General features: G+C 35.9%; 1 protein-coding gene across 1 annotated transcript in view; it reads left to right on the top strand.

Moving 5' to 3' along the window:
• PIK3C3 (phosphatidylinositol 3-kinase catalytic subunit type 3) overlaps positions 1 to 12,236 on the top strand; it is a 144,386-nt gene that overhangs the window by 95,118 nt on the left and 37,032 nt on the right. Inside the window, exons 20-21 of the mRNA XM_058692240.1 lie at positions 2,676 to 2,760; positions 9,288 to 9,362. Coding sequence (XP_058548223.1) covers positions 2,676 to 2,760; positions 9,288 to 9,362 — 160 coding nt within the window. The remainder of the gene's footprint in view (positions 1 to 2,675; positions 2,761 to 9,287; positions 9,363 to 12,236) is intronic.

Below are 12,236 nucleotides of genomic sequence, written 5' to 3'. Positions count from 1 at the left end.
GAATAGATACTAGGGCGCCTGGGTGGCTCAGTCAGTTAAGCATCCTACTCTTGATTTAGGCTCAGATCATGATCTCACGGTTTGTGAATTTGAACCCCGAGTTGGACTCTGAGCTGACAGATCAGAGCCTGCTTGGGATTTTCTCTCTCCATTTCTCTCTGCCTCTTCCATGCTCATGCTCATTGTCTCTCAAATTAAATAAACTTAAAAAAAAAAAAATCGATGATACACGCTTGCACACACACACACATAGGAATATTATTCAGCAATTAAAAAAGAATAAAATCTTGCCATTTGCAACAGCATGGCAGGATCTAGAGGGTATAATGATAAGTGATATAAGCTAGTCAGAGAAAGACAAACACCATATGATTTCACTCCTATGCAGAATTTAAGAAACAAAACAAATGAACAAAGGAAATAAAGAGAGACAGATCAAAAAACAGACTTTTAACTATAGAGAACAAACAGAACATTAGCAGCAGGGGGGTGGATGGAGGAATGGGAAGAAAAAGAAAAGAAAATAGCTGGGGCTCAGAACATTAAACTGCCTAGGGTTGATGTTTTGCTATGCAGTTTTCCAACTGTGTAACCTTGAGTCACTTCTTAACCCTTTGTGCACAGAAGAGTTAACAGAGCAGACCTGAGGCTATTACCTTTAGAAAGGTCTGATTGCTAAGTTAGCCTTTGACTGGTATCTGAGAACTTGGCTTTCAGTGTGTTATTCCTGTGTTCTCTGATAAGAGTGGTTCAGTGTGCCTAGACTGTACAAATAATTTGGTTTACAGTGAACAACTTGCTTTCCTTCTAGAATTTTAACAGTTGCTAGACAGAGGGTGACTTTATGAACAGTCCCTAGTAAAAACCTTGAGTGCTGAGTCTATAATGGGCTTCCCTGGACAGAAACATTGCACCCAGATTACTGCCGTTGTTTTTTTTTTTTTTTTTTTTTTTTAATTGGCATTGGAGAAAAGTAGTATGCTCAGCATATTCCCTCATAGAAGAGAGCCAGGAGGCTGACACATGGATTTCTCCAGACTTTGCCTGTGTATTTTCCCTGTCCTGATTCTACTGTGTATACTTTTGCTTTAATAAGTGTCACTTGTGGTACAACCATATGCTGAGTCTATGATTCCATCTAACAAACTTGTCGGAGGTGTTGACCTCCTAACATACCCTTTAGATCTCAGTTTTTGCATCTTTGAAATTTGGATAATAATTTAATAGTCTCTGCCTCTAGGATTAGTACCTGAAAATGAGGTGAAGTGTATGTAGAGCTTTAATATAGTTTCTAACTGAAATTATTATTTAATAAAGTTATCAGTTATTACGTTGCTGTGTGCAATTGTGATTTGATAAAATAAGGACAGTGCAGTTGGTATATTGATTCCTGGTTTCATGTCTGATCTGTGTAAATAGTTTTGCTGAGTCAGAGGTTATTCTCATGTTCAACTTCAGTAGACAATTAAAACGTATTTTCTAAAATAGTTGTTTTTGGGAAGTTATTCTGTTTCTCATTGCTATACATCTTTGCCTAATCTTAATATTGTCAGACTTTTAAATTTGGAATTGTAGTTTTAGTTTTCCCTAATTATCACAGGTTGAACATTAAAAAATATATGCGTAGGCTATGCATTTCTTCTGTGGAGTCCTTATTTACATCTTTTGTTCATTTTCCTCTTGGGTTGTTTGGGTCTTATTGATTTATAGGAGTTGTTTATATATTCTAGGCATAGATCCTTTGTCAAGCCCAAGGGTGTTCAGAAAAGCTGAAACATAGGGTAAACTTTTTTTTTTTAAACAGCATGTTACTTGTGTTTTCAAATAGTATATTCTGTTTTTCTTTAACATCTACATGTAAGGGAATAGTTCTAGTTGGTAATCAGAAAGAAAACAAAACATTATTTTCCCCACTGTTTCCAGACTCTTTGGACACTCTGGTGCATGTATTGTGTCCCTATAATTCTTTTGTTCAGTTAGTATCTCTCTTATATTTATCTTTCCATCAATTTCCCCTGGGAATTATTGGCACTTTCTAATCATTTTTATTGAGCTTTTTAAAAAAATTATTATTATTGATGTATCATTGACATACAGTATTATATTATTTTCAGGTGTACAACACAGTGATTTTGACAATTACATACATTATGAAATGATCACCATAAATCTAGTTACCGTCTGTGACCACGCATAGTTATTATAAGCAATATTATTGACTATATTCCCTGTGCTGTAGTTTATATCCCCTTGACTTATTTGATTTATAACTGGAAGTTTGTTAATGCTAACAGTGTTTCAGTAGCTACACTCAAAAAGTAATTTCAATAACTCATGTTCACTTTAAGGAGGATGTATGATACAAAAAACCCCCTCATTGTTTACATTCAGAAGAAAAGTGAAAAAAAAGTGATAGAGTATAGAGAAATAAAAGTAAATTCATTTCATCTAATGTTTTCCCTAAGGTGTAAAAGTAGCAGCATACTTTTTTTTATCTTAACTGTCTGCAAGCACAGTAGTAAGACTGATTCTTAGAATATACTTTTTAAAGTCCACATTTTATAATTATTAACTAAACATTAGGCCAGGCACTTGGTCATGTTTTACAATTGCAAAATGTCTGATTTGTTAAGGATTGTATTGAGTTTGTAAACATGTAAATTATATCTTTTCAGAACTTCTTTAGAAAATATGCACCGAGTGAGAATGGACCAAATGGAATCAGTGCTGAAGTTATGGACACTTATGTTAAAAGCTGTGGTAAGTTTTTCAAGCTCTAGTTTCCACTGATGCACTGAAGTCAAGGAAATAGGCTATCCTGATGTTGCTATATCCATACACATTAGTACATTGTAGGATTTTATCTTAATTCATGTGGGCTGCTCTAACAAAATACCAGAGACTAGGTGGCTTGTAGGCTGGAAGTCCAAGATAAGGTACCTACTTGGTCAGTTGACGGCCCTTTTTGGGGAGAAGACTTTTTTGTTGTATCTTCATCTGGCAGAATGGGCTAGGGAGCTGTGTGGACTCTCCTTTTAGAGAGCACTAATCTCATTCATGAGGGGTCTACCCTAATGATTTAAGCACCCCCTAATACCATTACATTGGGCTGTACGATTTCAACATGTGAATTTTGGGGGCCACAAAGACATTCAGATCATAACATTTCAATTCTCTATAAGAAGATGACTAAAAGATATACTGATAGAAGAAGTCAATTAATATTTTGACATAATAGTAATTAACAAGGTATAAATTCTGTTTAGTCTTTGGTGAATGTATCTTTGCAATCAGTTAACTGTGTTATTATTACAAGTTATCTCTTCCTGGAAGCTGTTAATTTTCTCCAAGATTTTCCCTGTGTTTGAGTAACTACAATTAAAGAGACTGTGGGAAAAGTCTCAGCAATAATTATGCTTTAGATAAATCTCAAGAGCTATGTTAGGAGGATGCCTCTCATGATATTTTATTTTATGGTCCCTTCTGGGAAGTAAGTAGGTAGTAGAATGCCAGAGGGATTAATTCATATCGTTTCGACCATTTATGCCTACCTATCCTCATGAAGTTTATGTTCTAGAGGATTTTTTAATTTTCTTAAGCACTTTTTTGTTTGTTTGTTTTATTTGTTTTTGCTTTTAATAGCTAGATTGTTTAAAAGAGGGTTAGTAAAGGAGTTGACACTAGAGTTAGCCCTGGATGGGATATGGTATATAAGTTGTTCCTGTTTTAAGTTCCTATTTATACCTAAGGCAAAGTAGGTAAGGGACTTTAGACACATGTAACAGTTGTATTAAACTTTCATATCATTTAATGGCTTATAAACTGATTCTTATACATGACATTTAAAAATTTTTCACAATGTTCCTATGAGGTAGTATTCCAGATTATTTTAGACAACATAATTTACTCCCAAATTTATACTAGATGATATATAAAGAAGTACATCTAGTTGGCTGAGAAGTATAAAGAAAATGTAATATTGCTGGGAACTTTAAAAGCACTGAAATAAAACATGTATGTGTATATTAAAATCCTTTATGGTTTTAATTGTATTTTTACTGAAGGAATATAACGTGGTATGTGTAACTGTGCTCTCCCTTAAAAATGACCATGTACAGTGTATTTAGATTTAAAGACTAAAAAAAATTATTGAAACATTCTAGAGAAAATGTATTATTTCTTTTAGTTCCCCTTGCTCTCCCAACTCTGTATTTCTCTTTTCTTTCTCTCCTTCCCTGCTTTCCTTCTTTTCTTCTTTCCTTTTCCCCTTTCTCTTCTTTCCTATTTTTTTTTTTTTTTACCTTCAACTCTTGTTTTCTATGTTCTGAAAAAATTACGTATCATCTAAAGACTAGGCAGGACATCTAAGATCATTCACATGACAGTTCATCGTTCATACTGTCTTTTATAGCAAGACTTGTCTGTCAAGTGTCCTGTACGTGGCTTCTCTGTGGCTTGGGGTTCTCAGAGCTGGCTTCCAAGAGGAAGTATTCTAAGAAACAGAAAGTAGAAATTTTTGGTTTCTGATGGCTTGGACTGGGAAGCTGGTCATTTGTCATTTCTGTCATAATCTCTTGGTCAAAGCATTCACAGAGCTTGCCCGGACCCAAAGGGAGGGGTTATAGTTCCCACCTTGAGTGAAAAGCATGTTAAAGAATGTGTGGCTATTCTTTAGTCCACCATGCCTAATTACTGAAAACTTTTTAACATCATGAATCTATTTAATAAATGAATGCTAACTTTTTCTGCTTGAAATATATACACACACATACTATCTATAAATATTGACTAAAATTTTGAAAGCCCTGCTCACTCTTAGTAAAATTACTGGAACAGTATATTATGGTTGCATGTCGTAATTGTTTTATGTAATGTTCTATTACATAAATGTTCTATTACATAAAATGTCTTTTATGTAATGTTCTATTTTTTTCCAAGACCTAATGAAAATATGACTGGGTTTTTCATATATAAAAAAATAGCCATTTCAAATTGAACTTCTTGGGGCACCTGGGTGTCTCAGTCAGTTGAGCGTCTGACTCTTGACTTAGCTCAGGTCATGATCTCACAGTCCTGAGGTCAGGTTCCGTGCTGGGTGTGGAGCCTGCTTAAGATTCTCTCCTCCCTCTTTCCCTCTCCTGCATGCTCATGCGCTCGCTCTCTCTCTCTCTCTCTCAAAAATAAAGAAATAAGTTAATTAATTGCACCTCTTGGATACTTCAGTTCAAATTGGATCTTGCTCCTTTCTTTCCCCAAAATTGTACTTTTATTCCTTTCCTGATAATCGATTTGATGGCAAGCCTTCTCTTCATCTTATTTTGAATAGCCTTCTTTTTCCTTTGTACCTTGTTGTGTTACAAAATAATCATTTGTATTTTAGGGTGTTTGGTATATTGGAGGTTGAAAGCCATTATTTGAGTTTTTCATTAGAGGATTTAGTGATCAATAAGTTGCTACTTTGTACTAGAATCTGATTGTTGGACATTATCATATAGATGTATGTATAAGTTTCATTTTAGAAAGCAAAGGTTTAGATTTTTGGCAGAGTGTAAGAAGAAAGTGATAATAGTTTTGGTGACAGTTTTTTTCCAGATTATGCAAGGTATCAAGTATATTTCATGCAAGTAAATAGAACATTAATTATTTTTACAAATATATTTTTGCTAAGTAAAGGGAGATAGTATCATTTGGTTCTCTAATATTTCTCTGAATTTTACATCAAAGTTGTATTATAATACCAATTTAAAGATATTGTGCATTTCATATGGGCTCAAAACACTAACGGGCAACATCCTTTTGACAAAATTCTCTTGGACAATCTACTCTGTGCCATTTCATATTGTTCTGAATCTGTTATCTGTGCTTTAAAAATTTCTGGGGATCATCTGACTCTTAATTCATGTCTTTTCCAGCATTGGAAATGCTGGAAATTCATGTCTCTTAAGCATTGATACTTTGAATTATTGGGACACCCTGATTTCACCACCCCCCTCCCCCATTTATATACATATGAAAGAGAGAAGATCATATGTTATCTCACTTGACTTAAAAAACAAAACAAAACAAAACAAAACAGCGGTGCTTGGGTGGGTCAGTTGGTTAAGTGTCTGGCTCTTGATTTTGGCTCAGGTCACGGCCTCATAGTTTGTGGGATTGAGCCCTGTGTCATGCTATTAGCATGGAGCCTGCTTGGGATTCTCTCTCCCTCTTTCTCTCTGCCCCTCCCCTGCTCGTGCACTCACTCGCTCTCTCTCAAAACAAATAAACCTTAAAAGAAAAAAACAAAAAACATCTATTAAAATGACCCTTAAACATATTTATGACCTTAACCCACTGAGGCAGGGTAAAGGCTCTTTCCCATACATTTCCCATTTCCATTGGAAAATAATCCAGTAATAATTACTGTAAAAGCAAACATGATGATAGAAAGTAGTATATAAAAACATCTTGCTTTGTCAGTAGAAACAGGCAAAATTCATGGCATGTCTAGTTGTGTAAAAATTTTAGGTCAAATGTACTGTTGCTACACATGTGAATCATTACTCTGTAGAGGCAGCTAAACAATGAAACAAAGTAAATAATGATCAAACTAATTTATAATGAACCAAAAGATAAGCTGCACCATACAACAATTCAAGTATATTGATACACAGTGATGTTCTTTTGGAAAATTGCCAGTGTTTTAACAATGTTCTGATGCACATTATCAGGAGTTTTCTATCCTTCACAAGTATTGAGTGGCAGCCAGATTGCTAAGTGACTCATGTATTAGAGAGCTCGGTGTCCTAAGTTCTTACATGTTCTCTTTATGAATTTCCTTTAGCACGGCGCTCACTAATGTCGGAGTGGAGGGCCATTAGTCGTTTGTGGATTGCATATTTTGCAGCAGTTTTAGAGCAGCAGCACTCCAGCATTCCCACTGTAATCCCTGGACCAACAGCATTGGCTTCATCTGGGAACTTGTTTGTATTAACAGAATCCCAGGCCTTGCCCCTGATGTTTTGATTAGAATCTTCATTTTAACAGGATTCCCAGGGGATTCTAGTACATTAAAGCAGAAGGGAGTACACAAACTGTGGTGTGTATAGCAATCACTTCCTAGCACTGCCCCGAGAAATTCTGATGCAGCAGGACTGAAGTGGGCCCTAAGGGTTTGCATTTTTAAGAAGCTTCTAAGGGTGAGTGATGCTGCCAGTCTGTGCATCATTTTGAAGAGCAGTTTCCTAGCAAGAGTCAAATCAGTTTCTTCCTACAACCTTCCTCATAGTAAGTATTTTAGGATTTTTAGGCCACATGATCTCTGTTGTACCCATTCAGCCAGGCCAGTGTCGTGCTCAAGAAATAGGTAAATGAATGGATGTGGCTGAGTTCCAGTAAACTCTATAAAATATAAAAACAGAGGAGGTCCCACTTTGGCCGTCAAGCTGTATTTGCTCACCCTTTATGTAAGTGGCCCTCAAGTCCCCCAGTGGACCACTTAATGTGTCAACAATTGTATTCAGCTGAAGTTAACATAATCTATAGTGATGGACACACACAAGTCATTTTCTTTTTTGTAAGAAGCCCAGATGTCAGTCATTGTAGTTGCTTTAGCTGCTTATGGATGTTAGGGCCAACCAAGGTCTTTGTGTTTCTCTTGGCCTTCTCCCAGTGGTCCCAAATGACTATTGCAAATGCAGTCATCATGTTTGCAGTCCAGTCAACCAGGAGAAGAAACCTAAAAGGCTCACTTCCCAGCTCAGCCAGCCCCATCTTTAAACATGCTCATCACAAACCTACATTTGCTTATAGTTCCCTGGACGTGCCTAAGTGCAGGTGAGGCTGGGAAATACAGTCTTTTACCTAGGCATGGTCTTGTCTCCCAGATCCTGGTTTTGTTTTAAGGAAGAAACAGATTAGATAGTGTGTAGACAAACTAGTAGTTCCTGTCACACTGCAGGCTATATTTTGAGAATAACTGATTTGTTACAGTTTAGTGAAAATTGTTAGTAGACCAATAATATGATTAGAAGCATTTTTTGGGTAATAGTGTGCTTTCATTCATTCTGTACATATGGATACATTTTGAAATATATAAAATGTATAATTTCACCTGTAATTAGTCTATGGTTAGTTATTCTAAACAAATACACTTGAACTTAAATATCTTGAGTGTTGCATCTGTCTAAATAGCCACTTTGGGGAACAGGAGTTATACAATGCAGAAGTGGCTTGAGCCAAGGACTTTAGAGTGAGAGTTAGGTTCAAATCCCAGCCTAGTGACCTTGGACAATCTCGTTAACTTCTGGAGCCTGAGATATTTTCATTAGAAGGATAGTTACAATACGTAACTGGCATCATTAAGGGCTAGAGATGATGAATGTAATGTGCCTACCTAAGGGACTAGCTTTCAGTAAGTTGTAACTATGATTAATTAATTAATAATTAATGATTAATCCAGTGAAATTAATTTGGTCATTAACAGGTGGTCCAGTCTTTTTCCTACATATTAACTGAAATAAACATGCTTTTGTAAATACTGATATAGCCATGTGTATGTTTATAAGTTATGTTTCTTGTTACATTAATAATAAGAGAAATAGAATGGAAAAAATAATCTTCAAAAAGGTGATATTTGCTTAATTTTATTTGAGCATTTTCAACACATGACAGGTTTCCAGACTTTTTAGAAGAGAAAGGCAAAAGAATAAAGATAGAGCCAGTGACTCTGCCCCTAGCCCTGCTCATGTAATTTTTCTTAATACTTTAGAAGATTGTGCTGTGAACTTCTTAAGCGCCTTTACCACTCAAGTGAATTTAATTGTTTTTCTATCTGCTGGCACTTCACGATTGTTTCTCCAAAGATTTTTCTTTTAAACCTACATTTACTTTTGTTCTATTATAGATAATAGGGTTGTGGGATGCTTGACTTTATTATGTGTATTTCTGTAGACACTTCTTTTTTTCTGCTGTCATCTGTAACATGTGTCCAATTTGAAATGAGAAATGGGAGAATCATATTATAATTAAGGTTCCTGAAGCCTGAATTAACTTTTGATAGAAATGACTTTTATAATTTGACAAAATTCTACAAGATATTATTTCTCATGCAAATAGCAATTTATATTGAGTTTCAACTGATAAACTCTTCATAGAGTCAAAGAAAATGACACAATTGAGAATTTGGGTGATAAATCAAAAAATAATAATTAAATTGAAATGAAAGTAACACAGACTGCTTTTATACTCATTTGTATGTTTGACCTGGTTTGCATGTGTTTTCACAATTTTTTAACTGTTATTTGCAGCTGGATATTGCGTGATTACATACATACTTGGAGTTGGAGACAGACACCTGGATAACCTTTTGCTAACAAAAACAGGTATCAAATCATGGCCACCAGTAGATGTATATATTTTATATGCCGGTGATTTTTACTGTGGAATCTGCTTAGTAAAACAAAATAAGTTGCATAAAACAAAATAAGTTGCAAAATGTGGTAGGCACATTGCATAAGTGAAGAAAAGTCAAATAGTCTTTTTTTTTAAATGTTTATTTTTAAAAGAGAGAGAGAAAGAGCTCATGAGCACAGGAGGGGCAGAGAGAGAGAGAGGGAGGAGAGAGAGTCCACAAGTGGAAGAGGGGCAGAGAGAGAGAGGGAGACAGAGGATGCAAAGCAGGCTCTGTGCAGAAAGCAGAGAGCCTGATGCGGGGCTTAAACCCACGAACTGTTGAGATCATGACCTGAGCCAAAGTTGGATGCTTTTACCTGACTGACCCACCCAGGCACCCCTGAAAAATCATATAGTCTTAAAAGTCCCTTCATATGGTACCTTTGAAAGAAACTCCCATTCTTTATTTTTTTTAATTTTTATTTATTTATTTATTTTAAGAGCACAAGCTAGGGGAAGAGGTGTGTGTGTGTGTGTGTGTGTGTGTGTGTGTGTGTGTGTGTGTATGGAGAGAGAGAATGAATCCCAAGCAGATTCCACACTCAGCGTGGACTTAATCTCACGACCCCGGGGTCATGACCTGAGCTGAAATCAAGAGCTGGACACTCAACTGACTAAGCCACCTAGGTGCCCCCAAAACTCCCATTCCTTACAAAGAATCACTTCAGTAGTAATTCTATGGGTGGTCTTCTCGCTCTTCCTTCTGAAAATGCCACCTTTGGGGGAAAGCCCATAATAATGTATGCAAGCAGTTGAGTTAGTGTTACTGCTTACTTACAATGTTACTTACTTACTTCCTTACTTACAGCTCTAACTGTTAGAATGAGCTCACATTAACCCCTGTCTTTAATTTTTTGCTTTTCCCCTTGGAGTTCCATGGAATAATCATTCTCATCCCCCTCTTCGTGATAATTATTTAGCCCCTTGGCTTTAACACCATCTTGAAGCAAACAACTTTCAAACTTACAGCACTGTACTTTAGTCCATTTCATTAAGCTTCAGACTGAAATATCCAACCACTTACTTGACTTCCAAATTATATGGTCAGTTGTAAACGTTGTTCCCTTCCTCCACTACCTGCTTAATAATACCTGCTCCTCACCTAATTTTTTCCCATCTCAGTAAATTGCAACATCATCCACCCAGTTGTTTAAGCCCCAGGCTTAAGAGTCATTTTTAATTCCACTCTTGGCCTCATTTCACATATCAAACCTATTAGCAAATCTTGTCTACTCTTCACCTCCAAAATGGATCATGAAGTTATCCACTCTCTTCATTTCCACTCCTTTGACTCCATTTGAAGCCACTACCATCTTTTGCCCAAACTATTTGAATAAAATCTGAACTCTTTACTGTGGTGCTTGTGGCTTGCCCACACTGACCAATTTGATTGTGTAATGTCAATATTCCTGCCTCAGACTAATGCCCTTGTTTTTCTTTCTGGAAAGCTCTTCTCTCAGATCTTTGCAAATCTGACTTTGGTTATTGAGTCTAGTGTGAGTGGGATCTCCTTAGAATAGCCTTTTCTAACTCTCTGATCTGAAATGGCTTCTGAAATGTACTTGCCACACCACCCTTCTCCATTACTCTCTATTATTGTTTCGGTTTCTGTAAAGCACTTACCACCAGCCAAATTTATTATCATTTTTTGTACGATAAAACAAAGATTTATTGAGCAACTGCTGTGTGTCCGGTATTGTTCTGGGTTCTGGGGATACCAAAATGAACAGAACAGACACAAATCCAGGTCCTCATGGAGCTTGTTGATCTTCTCATCATCTTCTCCCATTCAGGATGCAGGTTCCATGAGAGCAGGGACCTTGTCCATCCAGTTTGCTACCATTCCTCCAGAACCTTGAACAACACCTAGCTAAAGTGATTGATAGATCACTGTTGAATTAATGAATGAGTAAATAATTCTTCTCTTCTGTGTAGTCTTTTCTTCCCTGGGCTAAATAATTCAAGTTTCTTCAGTCTTCCACAGAAAATAGATTTTAAATTACTCTTAAAATGGTCTCTCAGGTAAGAACATTTTCTGTTTTGTTAGTATTCCTCCAGATTGTGATACCGAGAATTTAACACATCAAACGTAATTTAATATATCAAATGTAGTCTAATTATTAATATATAATTATTAATTCACATAATCTAGAATTTCATATATTAGTGTGAAAAATTATCTGTGACAGAATTTGCATGTGGGATTCATGTCTGTGTCAAGGCCAGGCTGTCCCTGTAGTAACTAGGACCACGGAATGTTGTGGAGGTTCTCGCCAAATTTGCCAGTGTAGCAGAGGATACTTAGAAAATGTTATGGTGTATTTGGAGAGAATTTTAATTTGGAAGAAGTTTTCCTGTGTTGTTCCTTAATGCTCTTATATTTTAATTGAATCTTTTAACCACAAGAATCAAAGTACCAAAGTGATTCTGTTTGTTTTTGTATTGAAATTATTTTATAATTATTTTATAACTACAATGCAATTATTTAATGTATAGAGTGCCATTACATCTATAATGTTATTTTCACGTATCTTGTCACATACCTTGTCTCTTCTTTTGGAAATTGATAAATAATAGACCTTTTTCTTTTGGACTTTGAGAACTGCTCTGTCTTGTGTGTGTGTGTGTGTGTGTGTGTGTGTGTGTGTGTGTGTGTGTGTGTTGGGGATTTTTAAAAATAAGATTTGGAAATCAGAGTCTATTTAATACACTTCTGTGGTCCAGTTCACAATTAATTTGTTTTAATGGAAATAGAATATAAAATTTCAGAAGCAGGTTTTAAGCATCTTGTCACCAGTTTTCCA

The sequence above is a fragment of the Neofelis nebulosa genome, chromosome 11 (assembly GCF_028018385.1).
Source record: "Neofelis nebulosa isolate mNeoNeb1 chromosome 11, mNeoNeb1.pri, whole genome shotgun sequence".
Taxonomy (NCBI): Eukaryota; Metazoa; Chordata; class Mammalia; order Carnivora; family Felidae; genus Neofelis; species Neofelis nebulosa.
The sequence above is the reverse complement of the archived record's forward strand: the minus strand, read 5'-3'. Positions and strand labels throughout refer to the sequence as shown.